At 45.4% G+C, this 26,967-nt stretch overlaps 1 protein-coding gene and 1 long non-coding RNA gene across 5 annotated transcripts; one reads left to right on the top strand and one right to left on the bottom strand.

The window, feature by feature from the left end:
* Nucleotides 1–3,703: 3,703 nt before the first annotated feature.
* On the bottom strand, nt 3,704–21,526 carry LOC112562554 (mediator of RNA polymerase II transcription subunit 15-like). 4 transcript variants are annotated; one of them, XM_025235849.1, is made up of 5 exons: nt 21,160–21,526; nt 20,921–21,044; nt 18,605–19,273; nt 9,146–9,266; nt 3,704–4,874 (listed from the first exon to the last, which is right to left on the bottom strand). In XM_025235849.1, the coding sequence occupies exons 3-5, from the start codon at nt 18,757–18,759 to the stop codon at nt 3,735–3,737; spliced, it is 1,416 nt and encodes a 471-aa protein (XP_025091634.1). In that variant the 5' UTR covers nt 18,760–19,273; nt 20,921–21,044; nt 21,160–21,526; the 3' UTR covers nt 3,704–3,734. The 4 variants fall into 4 exon arrangements, with proteins under 4 accessions (XP_025091634.1, XP_025091632.1, XP_025091633.1 ...); XM_025235847.1 differs by having other exon boundaries at nt 20,921–21,526; XM_025235848.1 differs by lacking the exon at nt 20,921–21,044 and having other exon boundaries at nt 21,076–21,526.
* On the top strand, nt 21,436–25,936 carry LOC112562555. Its single transcript, XR_003098879.1, has 2 exons — nt 21,436–21,573; nt 25,521–25,936. It is a non-coding gene; the product is annotated as an uncharacterized LOC112562555 (long non-coding RNA).
* The last annotated feature ends 1,031 nt before the right edge of the window (nt 25,937–26,967 follow it).

Here is a 26,967-nt window from a genome sequence, read left to right as displayed (position 1 = left end):
CTCGTGTGTGTGTGTGTAACAGAGAGAGAAAGAAGTGGAGAGCGCGTGACTGTGAGTATGGGTGTGTGTGGACAGACACAAAGGGAGAAAGGGGTGGAGGAGTCACGTGTGTGGGAAAGAAAAAACAAATGTGCCTGTGTGTGTGTGTGTACGCGCCTACGTGCATATTTATGTCTGATAGGTCCATAAATTCAAAACTGGCGACAACTATCAAGCCGGTATCGCACACAAAACTTTTGTCGCCTTCAATACTGCAGTTTTCTGTGACAACATCGTGACTCCAGCATTTAGGAATTCCAAGTCCTTGGAAAAGGTTCCAATCGAGTCTTCCCTTCAAGGCTGACATCATAGTATGGTTCGCTACACCAACCACCGACAAACGGTAACGTGAGAAATAACGGTGCAGCTCTCCAAGAAAACTGCTGACGTCACGGTATAACCTTGCTGACGAATCACTGACTTCATTGTAAAGACACGGACTAAACCGTTGGACCGTTTCCGTGTGGCAGACGACCGCCGTTTGTGAAGACATTCTGTCGAGAGAAAAACTTTTCGGAAGCTTGTGCGTGTGTTTTGCTTCTTGCCAGCACGTGCGTGACGACAACCTTTGAGCACGAGGCAGCGCGCGTGACGAGATAGAAAATCGTTTTCTGCGGGTAACGCATGCGAGGAGCGAGTACCACGTGACCTGAACGACAGGATTTGTGGATACGAGACAAACGAGAGTAGAACAGCGAGAGGAGACGCATTCCATTCTTTAGGGATTCCCAGTCAACCTCCCGATACTTTCATCGGAAACAAAGTGTCCTGGGGAAAATAGAGAGAGAGAAGTGGGAGGGGTTGTTAGAATGACGTATGAGGAGACTGAATGATGACTAAATGATCTGAATGATGACTGAATGATGACTAAATGATGTTACGCTTACCTTTGAGCTGCTGGTCTTCCGTCTGTTGAGGTCCTTCAATTCCTGATGTAGAATTTCCTTCAATCTTTCACGAAGGGCATCCATGAATGATGCTCACGGGTTTAATATACATGCACGTGACTAGTTGTCCGGCGCAGACGCAGTCAGTGCTTCCGGGTCCGGATAAGAGTCGATGCAGATGAGAACACATGGGTGCGGCCACAGAACACGCGATCATAATTGTCTTTTAAAACTTCTGGGATGTCTCATCTTACATACACGTGACCCTCTCTGCTTGCCACCTTGTAAAAGTCTCTTCGTGTCAATATGTTATAATCTTTTCCACCATTTTGTTAGACTATTAGGCTAGAGGAACTGAAATATTCAGTGGCTACGAAAGCTACCCCAACATCATTTATAGGTCCAAAGTCAGTATTTTTAAATGTCAAAAACAAACTGAAGTATTCAATGATTAAAAATAAAAGTGTGTGAGTGAGAAAGAGAGAGAGAAGATGAGGGAATAACTGTTTGTAAAATAATAAAGATTTTAATAATTAGCTTCAAGTAGGAACGGTCTGTCTGTGTGTTGTGGTGTTGTGAGATTTGTGTTTATCCTCATTACTCATGAATAGTCTGTTGTAAGGTGTAAAAAGGTCATGTAAACACTAACAATGATAGGTTACGTGCTTTTATTCTACGTATGATCTGTACATTGTGTACAGTACACTTGTATTATTTATCCTGTGTACGTCCACCATGTTTCCCTTCGTTCTCAAAGAACCCTAACCTTTTTTTTTTTCTTTGAATAGGCTTTTAAGCACTTTTGTTCCTAAAAATGTGATGTTTATGTACGGATGATGGGTTGAACGGCTGGAAGAACAGGTGAATGAAAAAAGTTTGTTAGTTCACCAGCGTGCGGGATCTCCTGTACCTATTTTGGCTTCTTATATACCATGTTTTAGATACTTAATATTCTCTTTCTTCTATCATCATAAATACTCGTTCATGCAATAAATCGCTCCGCCACATGTGTGTCTAGGTAACGAGAATGATCAAAGGGAGATAGCTCTTCCAACGTCACATCGGTTTGCAGTCTTCGGACGGAAGAGTGATTTCCCTGCAACTTCTTGTATAGGGTTTGAAACTAATATTTATGGGATATTATACACCCAGCACTTTTTATTTAGCAACATCATATACGTGTACTCAGCCTCAATGTTTCGCTAACTCGGACAGTGTTTTGTGAGTGCGAGACGGACAGATTGACAGAAAGTAAAACACAATTCTCCTATGCAACATCGAGTAAAGCTTCTAAAATTAAACAGACCCTTCAGCATGTCTCAACCAAAAGGATAAATGTATTTTGTTATCATCATCATCATCATCATCATCCAGTACAGTTCAAGCTTTACCAGTTGTGGCTCTGACTTCTGCGCTAGTACTGAAATTTCCGCCGAATCTTCTACTTTTCTAAATGTACAGCAGGGTGCATGTAGGCTTGTTGTGGATGTGCGGGACATTTTTTTTCTTATGCCAATACCAGCTTGTACCGAGCTGCATGTCACGAAACTGGCCTTTCCATGCGTTTGCTAGTGTGCATGATGACAAACGAATTTCTCTCAACACTCATAAATCATTCAGACCAGCTAACTTCAACGCGGATGTGGCACATGATTTTTTTTAATATTTATAACTTTGGGGATCAAATTTCAATAATGCAATTTTTCCTAATTGTAAAGGAAGTGATATATCTCTAAATACACAGATGAAAATTATTCGCAAATAATCTGTCAAAGCAGCGAAGAACAAGGGGCTCACAATCACCTTGTGAAGCACACTCCCGACAACTCCAGAAACACTAACAGAGCAACATTGAAGAGTTACCTCGCTTGAAACTTTTTCCCACCACATTAAACCTCCTGGCAGTCAACTTTGTACAAGATCTGCTTATTTACAAATGTAAGCTTATTTCGCAGCTGTGGAGAATTTTAAAAGCATGCTTAAATACACATACATGGGAAATACTGTAAAAATGTGTTACAATAAAACAAAAAAGTCAAGCAGACAAAATAAATTTAAGGAAAAGAATTCAGTTACACAAACCCGTTTTATCATCGACAATGTCAGGCGATTAATATTGCATTTGAGACATAGTCAACATATTGCTAGTGAAGTGGTTTGAAGAAGGGGTCTTGTGTCTCAAGCAACTCATAAAAGCGCAAAATAACATGACCTCGAGTTGAAACTGAAAAAAATATTGCGACAAGCTAATCAAATAAGGGAACATATCCTGATGTTTCTGATGTTTAACAATGTAAGTTTGAGTACAGTGTTGCCAAGTCTCTGTTTTGAATCTATTGGTTGTTTATCCGTTAACTACACCTTCAATTTTATTTTTAAAAAATTCTTTTTCGTCTTTCCGTCAATGTTTTTCTTCACTAGTGGACGTATTCTGAAATCGTCTGAATAGTCTTTGACTTTTAAGCACAAGGGTTCGGAATTCGGTGTGGTTAGTGAGTGCAAAGCTGACCATCGAGCAGCAATGGAACCGACTGGGAGGTATGAAAGGCAGTTGAAGAAGAGGTTAGGGCTCTGCCTTCAATTGCCGTTCCCTAGACACGGTGAACCCCTTACAGTTGGGCACACGGCCAAGTCATATATCAAGGGCTCAAGAAGGATCAGGGTTTTCTGGAAAAAGTCCCATGTCTCGCGTATGGAAGAACGATAATGTCTTAAATGATCCGTTGCCTTCCTTTCCAGCGTACGGGGGAAAATGTTGTCATTATTGTCATTTTTCGACGTACGGAAACACGACACCGTCATAAATGCTCATTCGCCGTCGTTTTCTGCGTACGGAAACAAGACATTGTCATAAATGCTCATCTTGGACGACGACTGCTGCTCGAACGTCATGGGGCGGCGGGCGGAAGGATGCACGAGGGGAGAAGGCTCGGGAATATCCGGTTCCGGTTGGGCCCTGCTAACTCCGAAGAAACTCTTTTTACTCTTCGCCGCTGGACCAGCGGAAGTGACAGTCGACGTCAGCATGGGGCTGCGCTCTACGGCAGGGTTGTCGTAGTCGTCGTCCTCTTGAAGGTAGGGCCGACCACTCTGGTACTGCAGGCCTTGCGTGTGGATCTTGTAGCTGTGTGACGAGGTGGAAGTAGAGGCAGCCTGCTGAACAGACAAGTTGCTTCCCCTGTCGCTCAATCCTTCTCCGCCCCCAACGGCAGTGCTGCCACTGAAGTTGGAAACGATGGAAGACGACTGTTGCGACTGAGCCGAAGGAGGCGGCGTGGGCTGCAGTTGCTGCATTCTGATGGGGATGTGTTGCACCTGGGCGTAGGTCACCTGCTGCGCCTGCTGGGGGGCGGCAAACTGATCCTGCATCCTGAAGCGCTGCTGAGCTTGCAGTCTCTGCTGCTGCTGCTGCTGCTGCTGCTGCTGTTCCTGTTGTTGCTGCTGCAGAAGCAAATGTTGACGATGGTACTCCAGTTGCTGGCGTTGTTGCTGGATGTCCAGATCGGTTGTTCCGGCACGGAGAAGTTGCTGCTGCTGCTGCTGCTGCTGCTGCAGCTGCAGCTGCTGTCGTTGGTATTGATGTTGCTGTTGCTGCGTCATGGCGTGTGGTTGGAACGCCTGCTGCTGGGCATAGCTTCGCTGGTCGTAAGACAAAGCAGACGAGAAAGGGGTGGCCTCAACCCCCGAGTACTGACCAATGGTCTTGTAGCCAGGGGTCGACGGGGAGGCCGGAACCATCTCCGCTACTCCCCCTATCTCCGCCGGCGGGGGCAAGGCCGGAGCCCTGTCCGCATCGAGGGCCACATCCGGGGCCATGGTCACCTTCTTGACCCCACCGCCGCCGTTTCGCCGCAGAGTCCCGTCGGATGACTTGAGTGCCGATGGCTTGTTGATAACGGCGTAGCAGGGACTCTCCTCCGTCGTGATGTTATCAGACCAGGGAATGTCCTGTCACAGAAAGCAAACATCAGCCTGGGCGACACGTTGGCCAGTACCTACTATAACTACCTACTGTAACTAGTCCATCGTTCTCTCTCTGCCCCACACTCCCATCTCTGCGTTCCTTCATGTTTGTACATGTTTGTGTATGTGTGTTGTGCTTGTTTGTATACGATTGTGACGACTACATCTCACGGCCTCTTTCCCCACGGCCCCTGGTCTCTCGCATCCAGCTCGCCTCCGTGTGGGAAAATGCGTTCTACAAATCCTTTTATCGTCGTCGTCATCGTCATCATCATCATCATACCTTTCGCTGCCCATATTCTCAGATGAACTGCCTACTCTCCCACCTCAGCTTCTCTACTACTTTCCACTGCTGACACCCGCAGTCACTTAGTTTCACAGCCCACTTCAACTGAAATACCATCATCCTACACTGAGCTGCCCAGAAACTAAATTTATCTTCCAAACATGTCTCGTAGTCGGTTGCCCTCCTCTTCCCTTGGTGCTGCAGGTGGTACCTCGTCTTCTCGTTTCTTCAGCTCCCTTTCCTCCTCTTGGAACTGGTGGTAGCGATGTTGCTGCTGTTTGCGTTGGTAATAGTAGTGCTACTGCTGCTTCTACCTAATTTTCTTCATGCTCTTTGGAGTTTTTTATCTGCCCTGATTATACCCGAAGTTAGTCCCCTTTCCTGATAACTGTTTTCAAGTGTGCTTCACATATATTATGCGAACAGATATTGAAGATACGCCAAATGTGTTAAAACATCTGCAAAAGATTTGTCTTAAAATAGAGGACTGCCAGTTAAAAAAGTTCGTGCTCATACACAAAAACACGCTCAGGTGCATCGACAAAGATGTTCTGATCATCAGATACTCACACACATTCATACGCGTGCACAGATACAGAGAGAGAGAGAGCTGTGTGCCAGGTAAACCATAAAAAATTCTCTCCATAAGAATTTTTAGTGGCAATTAAAAAAATACCAAAAAGTAAATAGGGGAGAACACTGGCAGACTACTTTTTCTCTCGGGGTGGCTGGTGGTGGAGACCAGAACACCTTATCTCAGTGCTAGAGACTACTACCCGCCGTGTGTCTGCTTACATCAGCATTTCCTCAAGAATCTTTCGCACTAAAACAAGAAAGAGGTCCCATGCAACCACCCTCCCATAGGTAACCCTCCCAACCCATGGTGTACCCAGCAAATGAAGAGCTGGGCCTGGCAAGCCGCCGACCTCGAGAGTTGGGGATGCCATCAACATAACACTGCGAGTGTTGCAGGTACATTTACATCCGACAGGGGGGTGAGGGTGAGGGGAGGCCAGCAAGCTGCACTCTTTGTATAAAACTCATTTTAAGTGTTCGTCAGTGGTTTTGTCTATTGTGCACAACAGAAGTTTTGTCTGCACCTCAGTGTAGAGGGTTTGTCTACAACCCTTGTAGAGGTTGTGTACAGTCAATGTCGAGGGTTTGTCGACACACCTTGTAGAGGTTGTGTACAAGTCAGTGTAGAGGGTTTGTCTACACATCTTGTAGAGGTTGTGTACAGTCAATGTCGAGGGTTTTGTCGACACACCTATGTGGAATGTTTGGCGACCAAACGATGTCGATATCCTGTCGACATTTCGCGAACATGTTTCGGGTGCTCACCCAGCAGGTTTCTCTCGTCCTCCCATGTTTCGCTCGGTTTTGTAACGACCTCCTGGCTTGAGGATAGTCATATGTTAAGGCCTCGGGTATTTTTTAACATTCCTCACCCACAAGCTATTTCTACTTCATTTACTGGAAGCATTTTACAAGTTCTGCTCAAGATGGTGCCGAAGGGAGGTTTGGGAGAGGAAGGTAGGAGGGAAAAAGAGGCGAGCAGGAGGGGGTTACACTTGGTTAAAGTAGAAACAGGTGTTGTTTCATGCAGGTAACACTCTCTAATTCACTCACACTACTCTTTCTCCCCCATCACTGCTATCTCTCTTTTCTTTATCCTCCTGCCATGTTTGCTGTTAAACAACAAATTTACTTCATTAGTTTATCCAACACCATTCGTTCTTTTCTGCAAGCCCATCTTGATAGTGCCGTTCTCAAAACACTATTATCCCTGACAAAACAAAAAAAATAATAATAATAGAATCGGGAAGGATGGATGGTGGTGATCTGACTCCCCTGCTGCAACTGGAGCTCTCTAGGACGGAAGTAGGCTGTTGGCCGGGCCGAGGTTCAGCCACAAAGGACGCCATGTCGAGGCCCTTCAGTCAAGTGCTCTCTATTTTTCTCAAGTTTGTGAGCAGCAGCCTCCTGCCCCTGATGGCTGCCACAGCCCCGATGGCTTGGGTGTAGGGCATGAGACCTGCGAGGTTTTACTGCCTCAGGTGTTGAGGGAGGAGAGAAGGTGGTGTGCACACTCGGCATAAACTTTATGGTGTGTCGTGTTTCTGTGCAGTTTCTTTTACACTCGCACACATACATAACCACAAAAACAGAGATTAGTGTTTAAAGACAATAAACTAGCGAGCAGATTTTAATTTTAAAGTCCATGATAAAGGTGGGGGAGGGGCGTTAATGTGGCCCCCGAACCTTTTTCGGGTCATTAACGAGGGAAGAGTTAGAGACCTTACTTTCCTCGGGGCCAGCTTTATGTGAGGGCTGTGCCCTCTTCTCTCCCTCACTGCCTTATCTTTCCCAGCTCTGTCTAGAGGTAGGTACCCATTTCACTGCTGTCAATTAGAAGTTTGCTGCGCTACACGGATATCGAACCGACGCCCCTCTGAACGTGGATGCCAGTGTTCTAACCATTCCTGTTCTCCGGTGGGCAAACATTTGACTGGACTTTCTGTCGAATATTCTTTTTTTTTTTTTTTTTTTTTTTTTTTTTTTGCTGTTATCTGTGTACTATCTTTTTAACATTTTTTTGGGTTATTCTTTCCAAAACATTACACCCTTTATATCAAGTTTTCTCCAGTATGTGTTGTTTGCTACGTGAATCTTTTATTTTGAGAAGAGAAAGATTACAGCAGACGATAACCTATACAAGTTACAATTGTCAGGAACACACAGGCTTGCGGATTTGAACAGATTTGCTTCCTTCACTTTGCCAACTTTCAATGAAGATTAAAGGATATCAGATTATGTCGCTTGTTACAAACACAGATCACATTCAAGAAGCATGAGATGTAGAGCACACCTGACATGAGAGTGAAACAGCACTGGGTGGGTAACACTACCCCCTCCCTACAAAACATTGAACACAGCTCACCCTCCTTCCCCACTGGTCCTTCTGATAGTAGATACAATGCTCAGGTATACTATCAAACCTGGTGCAATGATCTAACTTTTCATTTGACAACAAAGCAGCTACCTTCACTGTAAGTCTCTCAGGTAAATGCTTACAGACCGGTGTACCTGTCACACCATGCCTGTATTCTGCCAGTCTGGGATCGGTCAGGGAGACAAAGACCTTAAGAGAAAAAATGTTTGTGTAATAACGATCATGATGCTGATGATGATGATAATGATGATGAGAAGAAGAAAATAAAACAACTCGCGGTGCAGACTTCTTAGGGATGTTAAGAACCAGAGATAGAGATGGAAGAACTGGGACAGTGATTGGGACTAAAAAAGTTGAGAGAAAAGACGAAAAAGTAAACCCGTGTGCAAGGAAAACGATGAATCAGACAACGAGGGCGTTTTCTAGAGGCAAAGCCAAAACAAAGTCAGAATAGAAGGTAAAGAGGAGAGAGAGAGAGGGAGTAAGGGTTGGGGGCAGGAGGTGGTCCCTTACAATAATTGCGGAGATCTTCAGCAACAAGACATGGGTGGGTGCGGAAAGGAAACGGCTGCACTTACAGGAAAGAAGGAAGAAATTTATTAATTTAAAAGTAATTAAGAACCCTGGTCTGACAAACCCTCAATCAACAATGACAGCGCCAGTTGTTCTTTCGCCCTTTCATCTTTGGTGCAAGGATGAGGACGATGACTAAGCCCCTTTCACACCATGAACTTCAGCATGAACCTGTGCTTGTCCCTACACCTGGTGTGAACACTCCAGTCTTTGTCGGCGACTTTTGGTGCTGTGTTACACATAGGTAACACTGTCGTAACAAAGCCCTAGCACTGTCTCAAACATGTGACACTACTACACTGTCGTCACGGTTCAAATCTTCGAATGGTTCGTTCATAATTACTCGTGTGTAATTTGACGCTTGACTTTTTATACTCTCGACAATAAGACGGTTAATACGAAGTGAGAGTGGCTAGTCGTTCCTAATACTGGGTTCCTACTCACCGAGGTCTGCACAGCCTCGTCCTGCACATTGAAGACGAAGTAGGCGTGGAGACACAGCAGGAGGCAAACCATCAGGCCACATCCACCCAGACCCGCCAGCACAGCTCCCGCGGCGATGAGCCTGCAGACCAACAAAACACTTTCTGATGACTTACAGTCTTACACCTTCAAACCTTTGTGTTGTTAATGTATATCAGCTTTTGTGAATTAAAACGATTCTTTGTGTTCGCTCTTTTCTTCTTTTTTCTCTCTCTTTCGCCCTCTCTCTCTCTCTCTGTTTTCACTTCACTCTTTCTTTCGACCTTACTCAATAAAATAAAAAAATACAAAGCCACTGCCTGGGTGACTGTTGATGACATGTCATGGTCCCAATATATCTTAGCCATCACCTGTCCAAATCAAACATTTTCTCAACCCTCACTGTCGGAAGATGTTCTACACAGCTGACCAGTGACCACGCTTAGGTAGAACTTCTGTAAGTGTTCGATCAAAGCGAGCAATAAAATCAGTTTTACTCGAGCCAAAAATACAGTCCAGTGATTTCCCGTCCAGGGAGTCTGGCCATTGATGAACAGATTGAAATTCAACAATATTCTTGATTTTCGTAAATAAACATTCCTGTAAAAATGAGTTGTCAATTCCCATCTTTGAACATATAATACATAATTCCTTCTGTTTTTGTTTAGTGTATTTTATTTTCCACATTTATGATGTTTGGCTAGATGTATAAAAAAGTGAAACTTTTCCTGATCCTGTTACCCTCCTAAATACAGATTTCTTATTTGTCTCTGTCTCCTTTTTTTCCCCTTTCTCACCTTCATGTCCTTTTCACTGCTCTTTTTTATTTCTGTATGTTTCTCTCCTTTTCTCTTTTTTTTTCCTTGTCTCAGATTTTCTCGGTTTCTTTTTCCCCATTTCTCAGCTACACACTTAGACATGCGCCAAATAAATTAAAAGCGAGAAAAAAGTTTTCCCCATCGTGTCTTTCATCAAACAATAATGTATGCGTTGAAAAGAAAGGGATGCGATGTGTTTGCCTCCTGTTAATAACAACCTACTTTCATATCCCGACCGATATTTCAGTTCACAATTTTCTGTGAGTGTGTGAATGCGGTGAAGCCCTTAAATAGGTTTTCTGTTTTCACACTGCATCAACTCCAGTAGGTTACAGGGTTTGTGGACATCCTTGTGCAATGTGTGACTTGTATGTCAAGTAAAACATTCATCGAACATCGCCACACGATCGACATAATGTGTCTGACTAACAACGCCCTCTAGTATGATCCCAGTTCTACCACTGGCTAAAGCCACCACAACGGAAACGTACTTGTGTACAATGCTGACGTCAGTGGTGTTTAACTAGTATCTTATTCAATAACTGCGCATGACTGTACAAGTCCTACAAGCGCTAGCTAGTAAAGCAGTCAACAAACACTGTCCACCCCGAAGGTTTGAGTAATGAGTGGTTCAAGGTTTCCCCCCGCGCCATGATGATGTCACCAGGGCGCAGTGGGTATCACGTGGTGCAGACCAACCACCCGCCATGTTGGTTTATACATATCTATGTCTTGTGAGGGGAGAGTCGGTGATCACGACAACCAACCGGCGAATAAATAAACAGACCATATACTATGTATATATAAACGCGACACCAGGTCTCCAGTAGAATAAAGGTAACTGCAATGATCTGTAACAAGTGTGCGCATGTTTATTTATGTGTATGTGAGTGTGTGTGTTTCTGCGCATGTGCGTTTGTGTATGTTTGTCTCTGAACGTGTATATGAGCATGTGTGTGTGTGTGTGTGAACATGCTTTGTGGGCGTTTGTGCGTGTGTGTGTGTGTGTGTGAATGATAACTGATGATCACAACGAGATATGTCTTAACAATTTTTTTAAAATCCGTGGTGAAGTTGCACGTGCTGCGCTCTCGCTCACTTATCTCCCCTGACAAAGTGCCTTTTGATTTTCGTATAAAAACACAACAGTTGGAGATTTACAGCCTCGGGACCCTGCCGACGACATCAGGCACCCCGCCAACACGTGTACACGATACAGATGCTCGGCAGCTACAGCAACAGAGAGAGAGAAAAAAAAAAACATGGTGTATGGCAGGTTCATCATCACTGAAACTCCGCACAGACTAGCAGCCTACCTTTAGTACAGAAGCCAAGACCCTCTCTCTGTCTCTCACACACACACAGATCAGACATGAGACTGGCATAACCACACCCTGTGTGTACGAGGTGTGTCTGGAAAGTAACGGGACAGCTGTCACAAACAACTTATTTGAATTCCAAACAACAAATTACATGGCTTCCCCGTCAAAGTAATCTCTATTATTCTCGGGCATACTTCTATCTGGAAGGATTCTTCTGGGATGTCTCTTCAACTCCGTCGTTACGGCTCTTGATGGCCTCCACGCCTTGAAAACGGGTTTCTTTGATAATCTTCTCGAGCTTGGTTAACAGACACAAGGCACGTGGAGCAAGAGCAGGTGAATAGGCAGGCTGATCCAGTACTGCCATGTTCTTCTTGTCCAGAAACAGGCTCAGGGTGGTGTCAGCAGGTGCATTGTCTTAGTGAAGCAACAGGAAGAATGATGTTGACTCACCTTTACAGCCATGGCACAACAATCACATGACAACTGTTTGCCAAATGGTGTTGCTGGTGCATGAGTAATCGAGAACAAGACACACCACTCTATTCCGAACTGCACTTTGACGGAATCTCAGTCTTTCCTACACGGACTGCACTTTGACGAACTTGACCCTCAGGTCATCCTTCCATCTGCACTTGGACAAATGTCAGTCTATATATCTATCTTCCATCTTGGACTGCGCGTGAACAAACTTCGCCCTAAGATAAGCCTTCCATCTTAGTCTGAACCTGAAGAACTGCTGTTTGAGGTCAGCCATCGGGCAACAACACCTCGTGTGTTCTCAGGCTGTACACCGAGAGAAAGGACACCTGTGTCACATGAAGAAGTGTTTTCTCATTGCATGCAAGTGTGTGTTGCATCAGGCAGTCATTTGTCACAGCAACACAGGTAAAGGTCAGGTCACAAAAAGAGAGATCGTTGACAAGCCACCCACCCAGCCAGAACTGCATCACTCATCAAATACACGCAGGTAAAGAAGGATTACAGGTAACACCGACTCTCCCCCAACCCCACAACCACACAAGTCAAATGCCTTCACTTCCGCACACATGCCACCGAGGTAGATGACACTATGTTTAGGGACCACACCTGTCTCAGCGCAGACGACACTTTCCCTCTATTAAATGCTTCATGTCTCGATTCGATGTCACGTGATCTGCTTTAACCCGCCCGTTGTCCGACTCCCATCCTTCCCCGTTCACTCTTTGCACTGGACAAATGGATCGGTGACAATGGCCACCAACAAATCAAATCCGTGACAATAAGAATTTCCAATGCCAGACCGTCCATTCCAGCCTCTGATGTCTGTTAGTCTATCGTCCACAACTCTGTACTTAGCTCGGCCTGTGAAAGCTGTTTCCACTCTGGCAGAACTTCAGCAACAGCCGCCATTTCGGGAGGAGAGATGTAGATGAGGATGCAGGTCCGCTCGTAAAATAAAAAGATTGATTTCATGGATGGAAGACTGCAGCGGCCGGTGCAAAAAGGTCACATAAAAGGACACACAACGAGGATGCACGAGAATACTTCACAGAGTTTTAAACACGCATAATCATATTACACACGTGCAAACAGGAAAAACTCAAAAACTGTCTCTGAGACACGCCCACAAAACACAAGCACTCATTCTCACCCTCCCTCTCTCTCTCTTTATCTCTCACACAAACACACACACAGACAGAGGAAACGATGTACTGGAGGGTAACACGAGACTGTGACCAAGAGAAACAGGAAGTGCATTCCACAAAAAATGGTTCAACAGAAAAATACACACATCTCAAATGTCGAAATTATCTTTTCACCCGTCAGCGAGAGTCACAGCATCGAGGTTCCGCCCTCACCCACAACAACAGACAACAAAGCTCGATGCAAACTGTTAACAATAAATATTAACAAAGCTTGGTGGAAGCTGTGAACATCGACTTAAAGCTTGACGCAAGCTTTGAAGACTGATGGTGGTTCTGAGATTATTCTCATACACAGACACTCAACCTACCGCTGTCACAAGTGTATATGGAGGCTCTTACGTAATTAAGGCGACAGCCAATGGGAGAGCTAGGACTATATTTGATTTCAGGGATATGTGACGTCATCGCTTATCTCTCTCTGGTGACGTTTGTAGACTTGCATTCCCAATAAGTGAAAAGTAGGCGCGTGGGGTGTTGTTTGCTTCGATTTTTAGGAACTTCAGGCACATTTCACACTCAGCTCAGGGTAACTATGTGAGAGGGGGGTGAGGAACAGTTCTGTAGTCATACAGAATTTCGAAATAAAAGCTACCGCACGATGGCCAACATTGTCTGCGCGTGCTGATGAAAAAAAAAAAACGAAGAAAAGAAGTGTTAAAACATGGAATAAGATCGATCTTGGGTAACAGCCGTTAGGCAGCTTTCACAAACCAGATTCACCAGTCATCGATCTTGACGTCCAAATCACCATGACCATTACCTCATCCAGTCCTTTGTTCCCAAAAAACAGACCTGACAACATGCCTCCTCCCCCTCTACAAGCTTCGCACGGGGAGGGAGGACGGGCCGGGATGGTCATAACTGGATGCGCGCGCACCCTCGCGGCAACAGTCTCGGCTAGCCACTGTCCTGCCCCAACCCTCAAAAAAAGTCTGCAAAATCAGACTGAGATAAAAACCAGGTAGGGAACGATCACAGAGGTCGTCAAACCAAATCGAGATGGAAGACCAGGACCAGCACGTGCAGCACGCACCATGTCTCTGTCTGTGCTGTGTGCACGTTAGGGGGGTGGGTGTGGATAAGGATGCGCTGATCGGGAAGGGAGGGGGTGGAAGCAAAGTAATGATGCATGCTGACACCATGAAAGTTGCCGAATTGGGCGATGGGAAAATCGGTATCGAACGGTTAGTGACGTCACGGTCCGTCTGGTGCACAGTCTTGCGAAAGGATTCTTGCTGCCAAAAATACTCAGCTCTGCGGGCAGAAGGGTTAGAGTCTGCTGTAAAAGGAAGTGACGTCACAAACTGGGCTTAAATGAGAGATAATGATGAGAGGTCCCCTGGGTTCGTATCTTGTCTCAGGAAAATTTCTCGTTTTCTTTCTGCGACTCATGCATGTCGGCTGGTTTGTTGTCGTTTCTCTCTTTCATCTCCCCGCCGCCATAGTTTTTTTCCCTCTCTCACCTTTCCGCTCCCATGGCTCTGTTTCTCTCTAAGATGTCGACCATCTGAAGGTCAGGCTGCCTGTGTTCCTAAGCAACGGGATGCATAACCTGACACATTAATAAACAGTCGCATGGAAATAACAGGCTCACACCATCGTGTTCACTTAGCACCTCGCTGATTGACGAGAGGCGACCACACGCGCACCACATGGTGTGCAGTTTAAAAGCAGTCCCAGGAATCTGTTTCCATGACGACGCAGGAGGCGGACATTTCATCGGTAACATCTGGATGACTGCAGAATGAGAACAGTGTGCCCTCCTTCTCCCTTTATCCTAGAATTTTACTTAAAATTGACTTTGTTTTAGTGAGTGAGTCAGATAGTGAATCAGTCAATCAGCAAACGAGTCAGGTATTGAATCAGTGAGTCAGTATGCTAGTCCGTTATCGGTGAGTAAGTCACTGAATTAGACAGTAGGTCAGTGAGTGAGTGCGTCCGCGAAAGAATTTTAAAAAATGAGAGAAAAGTGGAAGAGATGAAGGACAACGAGACAGATAGTGTGACAGAGACCTATGACCTATTAGGGTTTTTCTGATTCTACCATGGGGTTAGTCTTCATCATGACGAAACATAATATCTCAGTTTAACGATATATTTGAAAAGATCATAAATTATAATATCATCTACATAATATCACTTACGTGTACTTATAATAATCAGAGGAAAGAAAGGGAGGAAGAAAACGAAAAAGGTAAAAAACTGAACAGCAGAAATAAAAAAAAATCGCACAACTGAAAGACAGAAGTATATGCTTGAGGACAGCGCCAGGTAGTTAGCGACTTTTGTTTACGATAAAACGTTTCGCCCTCAACAAAGCTCCTTCGCTGCAACGGTACCAAGGAGGAGAGGAGAAGGGCACCACCCCACCACCACCACCCATTCTGACAACCTAACCCTGAGATAAGTGGGTTCTCTAACACCTCAATCCCTAAATACCCAAAGGTGAAAGGACTACCTTCACCTCTTTTTTATCAACAAAGGGTTTTTATTCACAGAACGGATGTGTGTGACAGTCTAACGGACCGCCGTGACTGAAGGACAGATGAGAACATAAACAGTACAAGCTCGTGACCTCTGACCTAAGAAATGCTATTTTTCTTTATCTCCTGCCCGACAGAGTAATGTCTTGTGCTCCCCACCACCAGGACCACCACCACCACCACCACCACACCACACCACACACACACACCACCACCACCACACCGCCCCCACACATTCCTGTGTCCGAGGTAAAAGGGACTAAAGCCCACCAGACCGATAAGATCACCTTCGGCATTTTTCACACACTGTAGCAAATTCTTCTGTTTGGACTGAAAGGTGAGAAAGAAGGGAAGTTAACAGTCTTGTGAAAGAATAAATGGATTTATTCGCCATTGTCTCTCCAACCTCTTACTGTACGACCCTATCGTACATCTTCACAATGGTCACAGCGAGGTTAATCTGACTACAGATGGTTCAGTTCTCGCGAGTGGCTCTTAGACATGATGAACCACTTACAGTTCATTTCCTTTAAAGACCCTTGGGGCCCTTTAAATTTTTTTAACATTATCAATGAGGACAGCATGTACCTGCGCCTCTATCGGGTTTTTTTTCAGAACTGCAAAACAACGCAAGTTTTGTAACCAGTATACTGGTTGAAGACAACCTCATCAACCTCTCAACCTGCTAAAAAACGTTGACGTCACCTGCTGTTGGTCACGTGAGATGCTGAGCCGTGCGTGACCCTCGTGCGCGGGGCGTGACAGGACACTGGCGCCAAGGAGACTAAACTCTGGCAAAAAGCCTTGCATGCCGGGAATGCCACACCTGTCGTTTGAATGCCACGTCAGGTAGAGAATGGGATGAAGGGAGGAAGGATGCAGACCTACGTGCACATACCTGATCTTCTCTCCTGCTGCCAGTTGTCTGGAGTTCGGTTGTTTTGACCTCGCGTGTAGCGGTTCTCTCTCACCTGGGGGCACGAACCCTGTCCAAGAAGCACGCGCCTCGTACAATAGCAAGTGAAGCGGCTCCGTGGCTATATTTAGACCCTTGTACCCGGGGTCGACATGACATGTAGCAGCTTTACACAGACTATAGCAGCTTGTGAATGGAAAGATGGATGGATGGGTTTGGAGAGGATCACGCCCGCCCTATATCCGAGCTTTTTTACCAGACGATCAGATGCGGCAGAAAAAAAAGTCGACAGAAATAAATCATGCTAGAAATGAAAATAAAAGAACGAGTAAAAAAAAAAATGGAGGAAACGAAGATGCCAACCCTACGGCAGAAAAAGATCACCCAAAATATACTCCCCTATGATATATTTCCCTATCACAAACAAACCACTTAACGGTCGCCGCCAGGAATGTGGTCGTGTGGTCTGTGGAAGCCCCCACTGGTGTAGGTACATCAGCCATCCTCAAAATAACCATCACTGCTGGCTGTTACATTCTCAGACACCCAAACATGATCGCTACCAGCAATTTCATTACATTACAGGGGTTCTCTTTATCACCAACATCATCCCGACACCCGCTCAAACTCCTCCCGTCCACCTACCCGGAAGATAAGAATGGATGGTTTACAGCAACGCAAGTTGAAGGGTTGCCATCAGTTAAACCAGGGGTGTCAAACTCAATTACCCAGGGGGCCAAATCTCACATCGTCCACAAGGTGGCGGGCCGAAGGTTATTATTTAAGTCCGATAACTTGTTATTCAACAGTAGAAAACTAAACGTTTTGTTATTAATTTTGTGTAAACAAAATCATACTTTAAAACCAAGGCTTAGCAGTTTTTCTTCTTAATTTACTTTGTCAGAAGTGGACGTTTGACATCTTTTCTTGGCAACAAGTTTGTTTATGTTTAGAGTAAGTTTCTGTGTTGTGGAGATTCTCAAGATGGACTGCAAGTATACATCAGTAAGACGACTCCTGTGTGATGTTTTGTTGATCTTCATTACAGAGAAAAGTTGCTCACACAAATATGTACTGCCAAACAGGCTTAAGATTCGAGCCTAGTCACCCGTTGATCTCGGACCGATTCAGGGAAGTTAACACTTAACAGGTACTAAAAATCTTCGACCCGCGGCCCGTGTTCAGGACAGGGTGTCGCGTGTCACATGTCAGATTTATGGGCCCGGTCTTGACCAACCCTTCTGGTCATCAACAGGAGAGGTGGTAACTTGACCAGTGTGCACTGTTGGTGGTCTGTACAAACTTCACTAAACTCATCCCACCTCTTGCTGTCCTCGACGGGAACTTTTCTGTTGTTTGCCTTTTACTTGTCGCCGGGCCATTAACAATGATTAACTAAACTTCTTTCGCGGGCCAGGTAAAATTTCATGGCGGGCCGGATGTGGCCCGCGGGCCGGGTGTTTGACACCCCTGAGTTAAACTTTTAAACGAGTTACGCCCCTTTTCCTCAAGAAACAAATCAGCAAGATCGACCAAGAGTTATCTGAATATCTCCCAAGAATGGAGGAAAGAGATCGCATAAACCGCAAATTGAAATCCTAGTCTTTTATGTTGCTGATAGTCGGAGAAAAACCGTCTGTTCCGATACTTAACGTCCAGAACAACTCAGGATCTGAGCCACGGTTATCGCCTCCTTCCTCGGAAACAGTGTTATCATAGACATTCATCAAATGCTGAAAGTTCTAGAAACTTCTAGATTTGCTCGTTTGTGGCATGCCGAGGGTTCATAGTCCGTGACCCTTGGAGTTTCGACCCACAAATCTTAATAATCTCGATTACTACACAACTTCTGCACATTGTCGAGCTCGACAAGAACGGTTGAGGAGCCGTTAGCAAAGAAACAGCAAAGAATTATTGTTTGCTTCTTGTTCTCTGTCTTTCTTTCTCTTGCTTTATTCTCTCACTGGCTATTGGACACTTGTTTTTGGAGGCTGTCTCCTTTTACTTTCTTTGACTGTTATCAGTGGTAGCAACAGTAGCTAGAACTATATGTTAATAAGGCGTATCTGTGTACAAAGGTGACGTCAGAATGTTTACCTCTTGTGTACATGATGTTTATGGACATGCATCCCGTGAAGTCTATAGTCTATTCATTAGTTTCGGCCCCAGTGGGTTTTCACTCGTAAATCGCTATAGATATAAACACATACTCACCCCACCACGCCCAGTCCACCTCCGATGGCCAGCAAGAGCAGTCCCAGGAACAGGAACAGCAGCGCCCCCGCCAAGATGGCTACCACCGCGTTCTTGGGCAAGACCCAGTCGTGGTAACTCCGCCATGCCACCCGCGCCGCCATCTCCGCGGCCATCTTGAAGTCCACCAGACCCACCTGCTTGTCGTCACAGTCACGTGAAGTCTTGCTTGTCGTGCTGAGAGGTCATGCGGGGTCACAAAGTACTTCCGCCAGTGCTTTTCCGTCCCCAACTCTCGGGGTCAGTATACACCGAGAACCCTCACATCCAGGGTATGCCGAGTCACAAACAGATGCTGGAATAGGGCTTTGAACCTCCCTTGACGAGGGGGGTAGAGAGAAAGTCTTGCTGTCTCATGCCACGCACTTTGTTGTCATTCCCTCGCGACAACGCGAGGCGCCATGTTTGTGTAGACAGTACAGCATGCTGGCAAGACGAAGGTACCGGTGAAATCTTTGTGCAGTATTTTGCACCTTCCAGTTCCGTCGACAGCTGGTAGAAGAAAAAAAGAAAAAGAAAACGATGCAGCTCTCAATTCTTTTTCTGCTGAGCGGACGGAAAAGTTTGTTTGTTGTCTTAAGGCATCTTGAGAAGACTGCAGCCCGAGGCTGTGTATACGTGGTCCGAGTCCTGCAATCACAAAATTAGAGGGCGGGGTTGTTCACTTGAGAACGAGTCCTTTACTCCCCTTACCCTCCATCCACCCGGCATCTTCAAAAAAATATATAATAGTGAGTGAGTGACTAAGCGACTGGAAATGTTCTTCGACACGTGCAGGCGCGTGCAGCTTGAAGATGCAGTTCAGCAGCGCGCGCTACGACATCCACTCTGCGCATGCAGCATCCTTGAAGTTTTGAATACGACTACTGCAAAACTTAGAATGCATAAGTGTGTACGAGTAAGTGGGGAAAAGCAAACACACACACACAGGTGTCCAAACACACACACACAGGTGTCCAAACACACACACACACACGCATGCACGCACACCTTGCTCTCAGGTGAGGACATGACAGGTTGACAACACAAACACACACCTGCTGACACTTGCATTACGGTTGACATTGGTAGTAAAAGAACCTTTCCATTCAAACATTTTAAAAAGACAGGAAACAAAACACAAACAGCTTTAGAATTCGCTAAGCTCAGCCACGTGAGAATCTGTCACCTACTGGGGACCGCAGACCTGAGGACCTGTCAGGTAAAGACTTGTAGCCTCACGTGCGCCCAGGTCATCACACAGCGACAGAAATGTCTTCTTGGCAGACCCTGGTGGCACCTTGTGTTAGAAACCCTGGATTCCAGTCCACACACTAGAAACACAGACCGCGGAGTGACAATGCGCATTAATGACGACCTTCCGTTTCCCCGGCAACAAGATTCCAGGCAGAACTGGAAAAAAATCCCGCTGCAAACGTTTTCCAAAGCTGATGGAATGGCAGTGTTCTTCAGTTCCACTGAGACAGAGGTGGGACCCTGACAATGTTTTCCCCTCACCACACCCACACCCACCCCAGCCGACCCCGTGGTACGTGACTTGTTCCCGATGCTGCTTGTCTTCTGATCTTTCTCTCCATCAGCAGGACAGACGGGGTAGTGAAGGAAGACAAGATTGGGACTACTGAGTGACCAGACACCCGACAAGATCAGACTTCATCCATCGTCGAGTAACGACCATCTTGAAGATAACTGTGGAAACTAAGTTACAGGTAAACATGTCGTAGTCGCCATGTCGATGTACTCATGTATTGTGACAGCATGAGCACCGGTAAATCTTACCTGTAATTCCACTTGTGGGTTAATAAAACTGCACTGCATTGTAAATGCACCTGAAGTAGATATGTTTACCTCTCTCTTTATATATATATCGGGGTGTCAGCGCATTACCGCTTCAAACCGATCACATTTCGCTGCAGAGACTGCTGGTACGCGATGTCACGTGACAACCAATCTACCCGCTATGTCGATCAGTAACTATAGCCTTAGACATCTCAAAACAAAGACACATATCCCTTTACTGTTTACACCTACTTGCATGGTATACCACGACCGTTACGAACATCTGTTGCTGCTGACTGTTTTGGCGTTGACCGTTATTCACACACAGTTCTATAAATAGCTGCCGGCTGAATGGGTTCGTCACACGCTCGTCAAGTACCGGCTGTGAATACCACAGAACACAGTAATAACACAGTTATGACAGCAGTGACACGCCGCCAATTCAGTCCCCACCACCACCACCTGCTAGTCAACACCGCGACGCTGGCTTTCACTCACCTTTGACCCCTGGTCGCTTGCGGTCAGTGACGACATGGCAAATGGCGGGCTGTAACTGCTGCGCGGAGTGTGGAAGGACGGCGAAGTTTTAAAACGCTCCAATACATGTGTAGCTGCTATTCATCTGTAACAAGAATACAAGCCGACCGTATTACCTGCAGGAGATCACACTTCCGCGGCGCGACGAGGTGCAGAGCAGGTGTGAGGTCAGGTGGCGCTTGCCGAGCGACAGAACTCACGACGCCGCAGTGTCGAGCGCTTGCTGACAGGTGGCCTTGGAGGTCACTTCCGGCGCATGCGCTCGTGGGATGCTGTCCCGGGGTCGTTGTTGTTGTTGTGGCGATGATGATGGTGATGGTGGTTGTGGCAGTAGTGGCAAGTCGTCATACAACACCAGAGCTCCCTACCATCCTCCTTCCATCAGCGGCTGTGGAGGGCCGGCCAGCCAGCCAGCCAGAGTGCAGTCTCCGCGAAGCAGCGGCTGGCCAGATGGCGGGTACCGCGTGACTTGTTTCTTCACTCGTTTCGATCACCTGCCCCACCCGCGGTTGCGTGAACTGCCGCACACCTTTTCCCTCCGCGCTGGGTCGCGGACTGCGCCGGCTCCGCATCTCTACAGGGAGGCTGCTGCTCCAAGAATTGATGCTGCCTTTGTGAGTTGTCTGCCCTTGATGTGTACCTGCCACAAGCACGTGCAGACATCTTTTTTATTCTTCTTTCCTTCTTTGTCTGTTTCCTTATATTATTTTAACGGGATATCCCGCCACCATTTTGTGCAGGCGGCGAGGGTTGAAATAAGGTCCATGATCCCGGGAAAAGTGAATAATTTGGGAGAAATCTCCGTTCAGCGAGAGGTGAGGTGGGTTGAGATATAATGATGATGATGATGATGATGATGATGACGATTATTATTATTTACGCTAAGATTCCTCCATCGATCGCAGTCGCTAGCTGTGGAAATAATATCGCGGCTGCGGGAGGCAGGTGTTGAACCCCAGCAACACACATCGTTTATTGAACAGTCCTCGGGTGAAGGTCAGGTCTGTTGAAGAAAGGGGTGGGGTGGGGGGTCAAGTGGGTTGTTTTGACCTTGACCCGACATGTTTGTTCCAGGACGATGTTGGCGGTGGAGAGACAAGGTGCCGCCCGTGTGTGTGTACAAGACAATAGAGAGAGAACATGTGTGTGTGCGTGGGTATGTTTGTGTGTGCGTGGGTGTGTTTAAGTGTGTGTGTGGGGATATGTTCTAGTGTGTGCGTACTTCTAGACAGGTGGGAAGCAGATGAAAGTGGAGAGATAGAAATGTAAACCCGTCTGTGTGGAGAACATAAGGACATGTAGACACGCGCGCGCACACACTCACATCTATCGTTTACTTTTGTGTTAGATGGTGTAAACAACTTTGCCAGGCATGAGTAACTACTCACAGATGATGAGAAACACTCTTTACTTAATCAACTCGACGGTACAGTAGATGTCAAAGACAATGCTGGCAATGATAAATCTTCATTTACAAGCTCTAACGGCCACGGGGAGAGTGGTGCTGCAGGCAGAACTGCACCGGCACTGAGGTCACAACCACTTGCACAGCCTGACCTCGACCCCGCCACGGTTCATGACAGGCTCGTCTAAAGCTCCCTCCACACTGTACAACAAAAAGTTGTGTAAGCTTCCTGCTAAAGCTCGATACATACTAGCAAACAGTAAATCACGAAAACTTATAAAGGTCGTGACACACTATCCAACATCAAGTCTTTAAAGTCTCATTCAGGTTTGGTGCGGACAATCCTGTCGTTGGGGAGAGACCAAGAAGCTCATTATAGTTTATTAAAAGTTTGTGGGGTGAGTGCGTCTTAATGTCTGTAACGTATGCAATCTGTTGGATTCCATGTCACTCACACGTGTGCAACGGCCTTTAGGGTCAAACATCCCGAGCTCTGATGGACGCGCTGGTAGAGAAAGTGGGGTAACGGGCTACGAGGGGAAGGGGGAAGGACAAGCAAGGGAGGGGCAGCACGTTTCATAAGAACAGTTGCTCGAGCTGCAGCGCCGGATGTGTGAGGGAGGGATGGTGGGGGGAGTAGGAGGAAAAGGCTTCAGCGCCTGAGCCAGAACCACCGGCAGACAGGAATAGTGGAATGGTTGGCATCGTGACAGCTACCTGTGCAATTTGCCGACACAGACCAACAGCCCCGAGCAGGCGAACTAATCATCGACAGGGGAGTCTTCTGTGTCAGCAGTTTTTAATGAATCTTTCGTTCGTCCATGTTGCCGCTCTGGCGGTGGGCGATGCAGGTAAGTTAGGGGGTGGATAGGGGAGGGGAATTGCTGGGTATGCCTGTATTCAACGCTAAAAAATAGCAGCAAGAAAGAGAGATGAGGAGAGATAAAAATGAGAGAAATAAGTCAAAGAAACTTATTGCATCGGAGGCTGACGATATCTGTCACGTGACGAGATAAAATCAGTTTTCAACACATAAACAGGGAACGCAGGTGTGTGTGTGTGTGTCCAGTCGAATTTCTCGCATTGCGAGTGAAATTGAGAGTGATGAAAGCATTTTTAAAGTCACGTGACTGGAGTTGTCATCTTCTGGTTCAAAGAGTCTCGCTTTCTTAGTCCTCTTATTTATTTTGGTTTACTCCTCGGTGCTCTTTACCTCTGGACCTCACAATTTGTTGTTGTCTTGTTGCTGATACACGGTAATGAAAGGGAGGAGTGGGAATGGCTTCCAGAGGAGGACAAGGCCCCTACAGGATTAAACAGACTTAACTTGTTATAAATTGCCGCAACGGTAAATTTTTAAAAGGCATAAAAAGGAATAATAATTTGTTTAGATAAAGTTTTACTGAGTAATAATAAACTTTTTAAACGTTTCTGCAGGCTACCGCTGTCAAAGGTTTTCCGTAGAAGAAAATAAGTGTTTCTGTCAAGAAGTTAGCATGAAGAAATAAATCGGATATTGATGTCTGTGTTAGAAGCATTTGGAGAATAATAAATGCATTAAGTCGAGGATCACGTGTGTCTCCAAAGCAGGCCTGTCGATGAGAAGAAGAAGAAGGAAAAATGGCATTGGCATCTTGTCTGCGGACAATGAGTGTCTGTAGAGTGGAACCCACACCCTTCTTGGCAGAGATGGAGTGAAAGGCAGCATTGCATTTATTTGAAGGCGGTCAGGGGCAGACGATAAGCACAGACGTGGGAGTAGATGTGAGAAGTTCCCCAAGACTAAACGTTTGTGTAAAATTCCTGTAAACAGATATTTCTTTGTTCCTCACTCTCTCTTCTAAACTTTCCTCTCATTCTCACCTCTCTTTCTCCTTTGCTCGCTGGCCTGTTGGAGCCAGTTTTCATATCATCCAACGCCCTACACTATCTAAAAGTGGGCATCAGCACTTTCTTCATCTTCAGCAGCAAGCTCTCAGTAGTCACAACCTCTGGTCTTCCTCTACCTGCCGACATTACAGTCCCCTGGTGACCACACTCGGTTTTGGAAGACACTTAGCCCACCACAAACCCTCCCACACTCACCCCTTCCTCCAAAACCACTTTCAGTCTTGCACCACGGTCAAAGATTTCAAAAACATGTGGCGCCCTCTAGGTCTGTGGGCGAGAGAGAGAGAAGGTGTGGGAGAAATAAATCTCGGCAACATGATAAAGTGTTTTAGCAGAGTGGGATGCATTCAATTCTCTGAGCTTCAAGAGACTCAAAAAAGTTGTTTCTCAACACAAGTGGCACTGAGTTCGGTTTTTGTTTTATTTTGCACGAATCAAAGGAGGGAAAGCCTGGCTTCAAGATGAAAAAGTGGTTGTGAGTGTTTTTGTTTCCGGGGCCCAGTGTGTGAGAACCGTTTGTATGTTGCGACCACTTGCCGCTGCACACTGTTGTAGCTTATCATCAAAATGTACATCAAAGGAATGGAGAGGAACTGCCTAGTCGGACATACCTGCGTGCTGTACAGTTGTGGGTTCATCACGAGCCTGAGGCCCAACCGCATGCCCAATCCATCTGTGCGTCGATGACGACGATGACCAGGGCAATGATGAAAGGCGAGGAGGAGTCAGTTTTCTGCTATAGGTCATCGGGACACATTAGTAATCTCTTGCTAAAGCATCTCCTTTCAGTATGCCACATTTCTTTTCTTTCTTCTTTTTTTTTTTTTTGCTTGTCCGTTAGTTCTTTCTTTCATATGTTAGTTCTTATTTTTTTGTTTTTTCTTTTGGTTCGTTCTTTGGTTTATTTGTTCGTTCGTACGTTTGTTCGCTTATTAGTTTTGTTCTTGTTGTTTTGGAAGATCTTTTTACTTTGGTGTGTTTGTTGTTTGTGTCCTTCATTTGTTTGTTACTTCCTTCTTTCTTTTGTTGGTTCGTTGTTAGTTTCTTTTTTTTTTTTTTTATCTGTTCGTACGTTAGTTCTTTCTTTCCTTTTTTTTTCCTTGCTTTCTTTCTTCAGTTTCCCTCTTTTATTTCCCCTCCATCTTCCAACTGTCCGTGACTTCTCTGTATGTAAGTCGCACTTCATTGATTCGTTCCTTACTTCTTTCTATTTCCTGCTTTCTTAATTTGTTCCTTTCTTTCTGGAACGACTTCGCCGCTTAGCAGCAAGTGGCAGCGAGGATGCAGGTGTTGATGGTGTAACGGGATCCGATGTTGCTAGAAGAGCATCTCCTTACACAGCGCGAGAACATCCGCAGGGCGCGGCACTGTGCAGCAGCAGCAACTGCTGGAGACTCCAGGCATTCCTCCCGCTCGTGATGACTGCCGTACACTAGTGCTCAGCATGAGGGATGGAGACCACAAACAGCATGCAGTTCTCTGTGTGTGAGAGAGAGAGAGTGTGTGTGTATGTGTGAGTGCGTGCGCTCTGTGTGTGTGTGTGTTTTGTTGTTTGGGTGTAATATTGTTATGTTTAATGCTGTGTATATTTTTAACTAGTTATTTTTGTCCTATCAAAAAAACACACATACTTGCTTGTAATAAGAAACACGAGGAGCAATTAAAATATTTTTGTCTGAATATTTATTTCAGTTAATTGTACGACGTGCTGCAAGCGAGCGCATCATTTATCCTATCCAAAGCGCCAAGACAAAGTGAAAGCCCCCACCATGAGAACAAAAGTAATTTATGCTTAGCTAAATGAGGAGCCAGTGGACTGCAATAATGGAATAACCTTAAAAATACCATTGCACTGAACTTTAAAAAAAAAAAAACATTTTTTGAAATAAATAAGATTAGATCACAAAGTAAGCAATACCTGCGGTGTAAGGTGAGCATCTGTAAAGGAGGGATAAGGAGCTCAGCTTAGGACTAAATTCAAAAAGAGAAAAAGGTAATTTTCATTCACGTAAATCTGAATATTTTATCATGAATGGCATTTGGCTGATTGATTTATTCCTGCGCTGTACAGAAACCTGTTCTTATGTAAGGGAAACAACTACGTTACCAGTGAACAAAGACTTCCCTCCCTTTGCCTGCAATCCTGTAGTCACACTGCCGGTCTCACTGTCCGTCCTCCAGTCACACGACTTGTTGTATGCAAACACAGTTCTGCTTAAACCTGCAACATAAACAGAAACACGTCTTGAAAACTTGCAAAGCTTAGGAAGTCGAGATGCTAGTGAATGACACATTTGGTATGACACTCGATTTTATAGTATTATAAGTTACAAAAAAACAAAAACAAAATTCAACGTTTTCAGATAAATGGATTACGAAAATTATCTACAATATCAGTGTCAGGTGCTGAATTGTAGAATACGTCTGGTATGCGATGTTTTTATTATAATCAATCTGCCATTTTACAAATTTAGTAGTGAGAAAATTGTTTCCCATGTACGAACATTACTGAGAAACAAGAGTTGTTTCCATTTAACACTGGACACGTAAGGAGAAATATTATTTTAAAAAGTAAATGTTTTCATTAAGGTATAAATAAATAAAACTGTTACCCAAAATACGGTACAATGTAATAAATAACATCCGCAGTTAGAAAATATAAACTCAGTTGTATATATGCAGAACTTTTAAAGTAAAAATTATGTAAATAGTA

This window comes from Pomacea canaliculata, linkage group LG4, assembly GCF_003073045.1.
Source record: "Pomacea canaliculata isolate SZHN2017 linkage group LG4, ASM307304v1, whole genome shotgun sequence".
Classification (NCBI taxonomy): Eukaryota; Metazoa; Mollusca; class Gastropoda; order Architaenioglossa; family Ampullariidae; genus Pomacea; species Pomacea canaliculata.
Note: the sequence above shows the minus strand (reverse complement) of the source record. Positions and strands in the feature narration are given on the sequence as shown.

Excerpts from the sequence above, each read along its gene's own strand:
- LOC112562554 (XM_025235847.1), bottom strand. The coding sequence starts at position 18,759 with ATGGCCGCGGAGATGGCGGCGCGGGTGGCATGGCGGAGTTACCACGAC. Across the intron at positions 9,267-18,604 it reads GGTGGACTGGGCGTGGTGGG|GCTCATCGCCGCGGGAGCTG; the intron begins GTGAGTATGTGT and ends GTTGGTCTGCAG. Across the intron at positions 4,875-9,145 it reads ACGAGGCTGTGCAGACCTCG|GACATTCCCTGGTCTGATAA; the intron begins GTGAGTAGGAAC and ends TTTCTGTGACAG.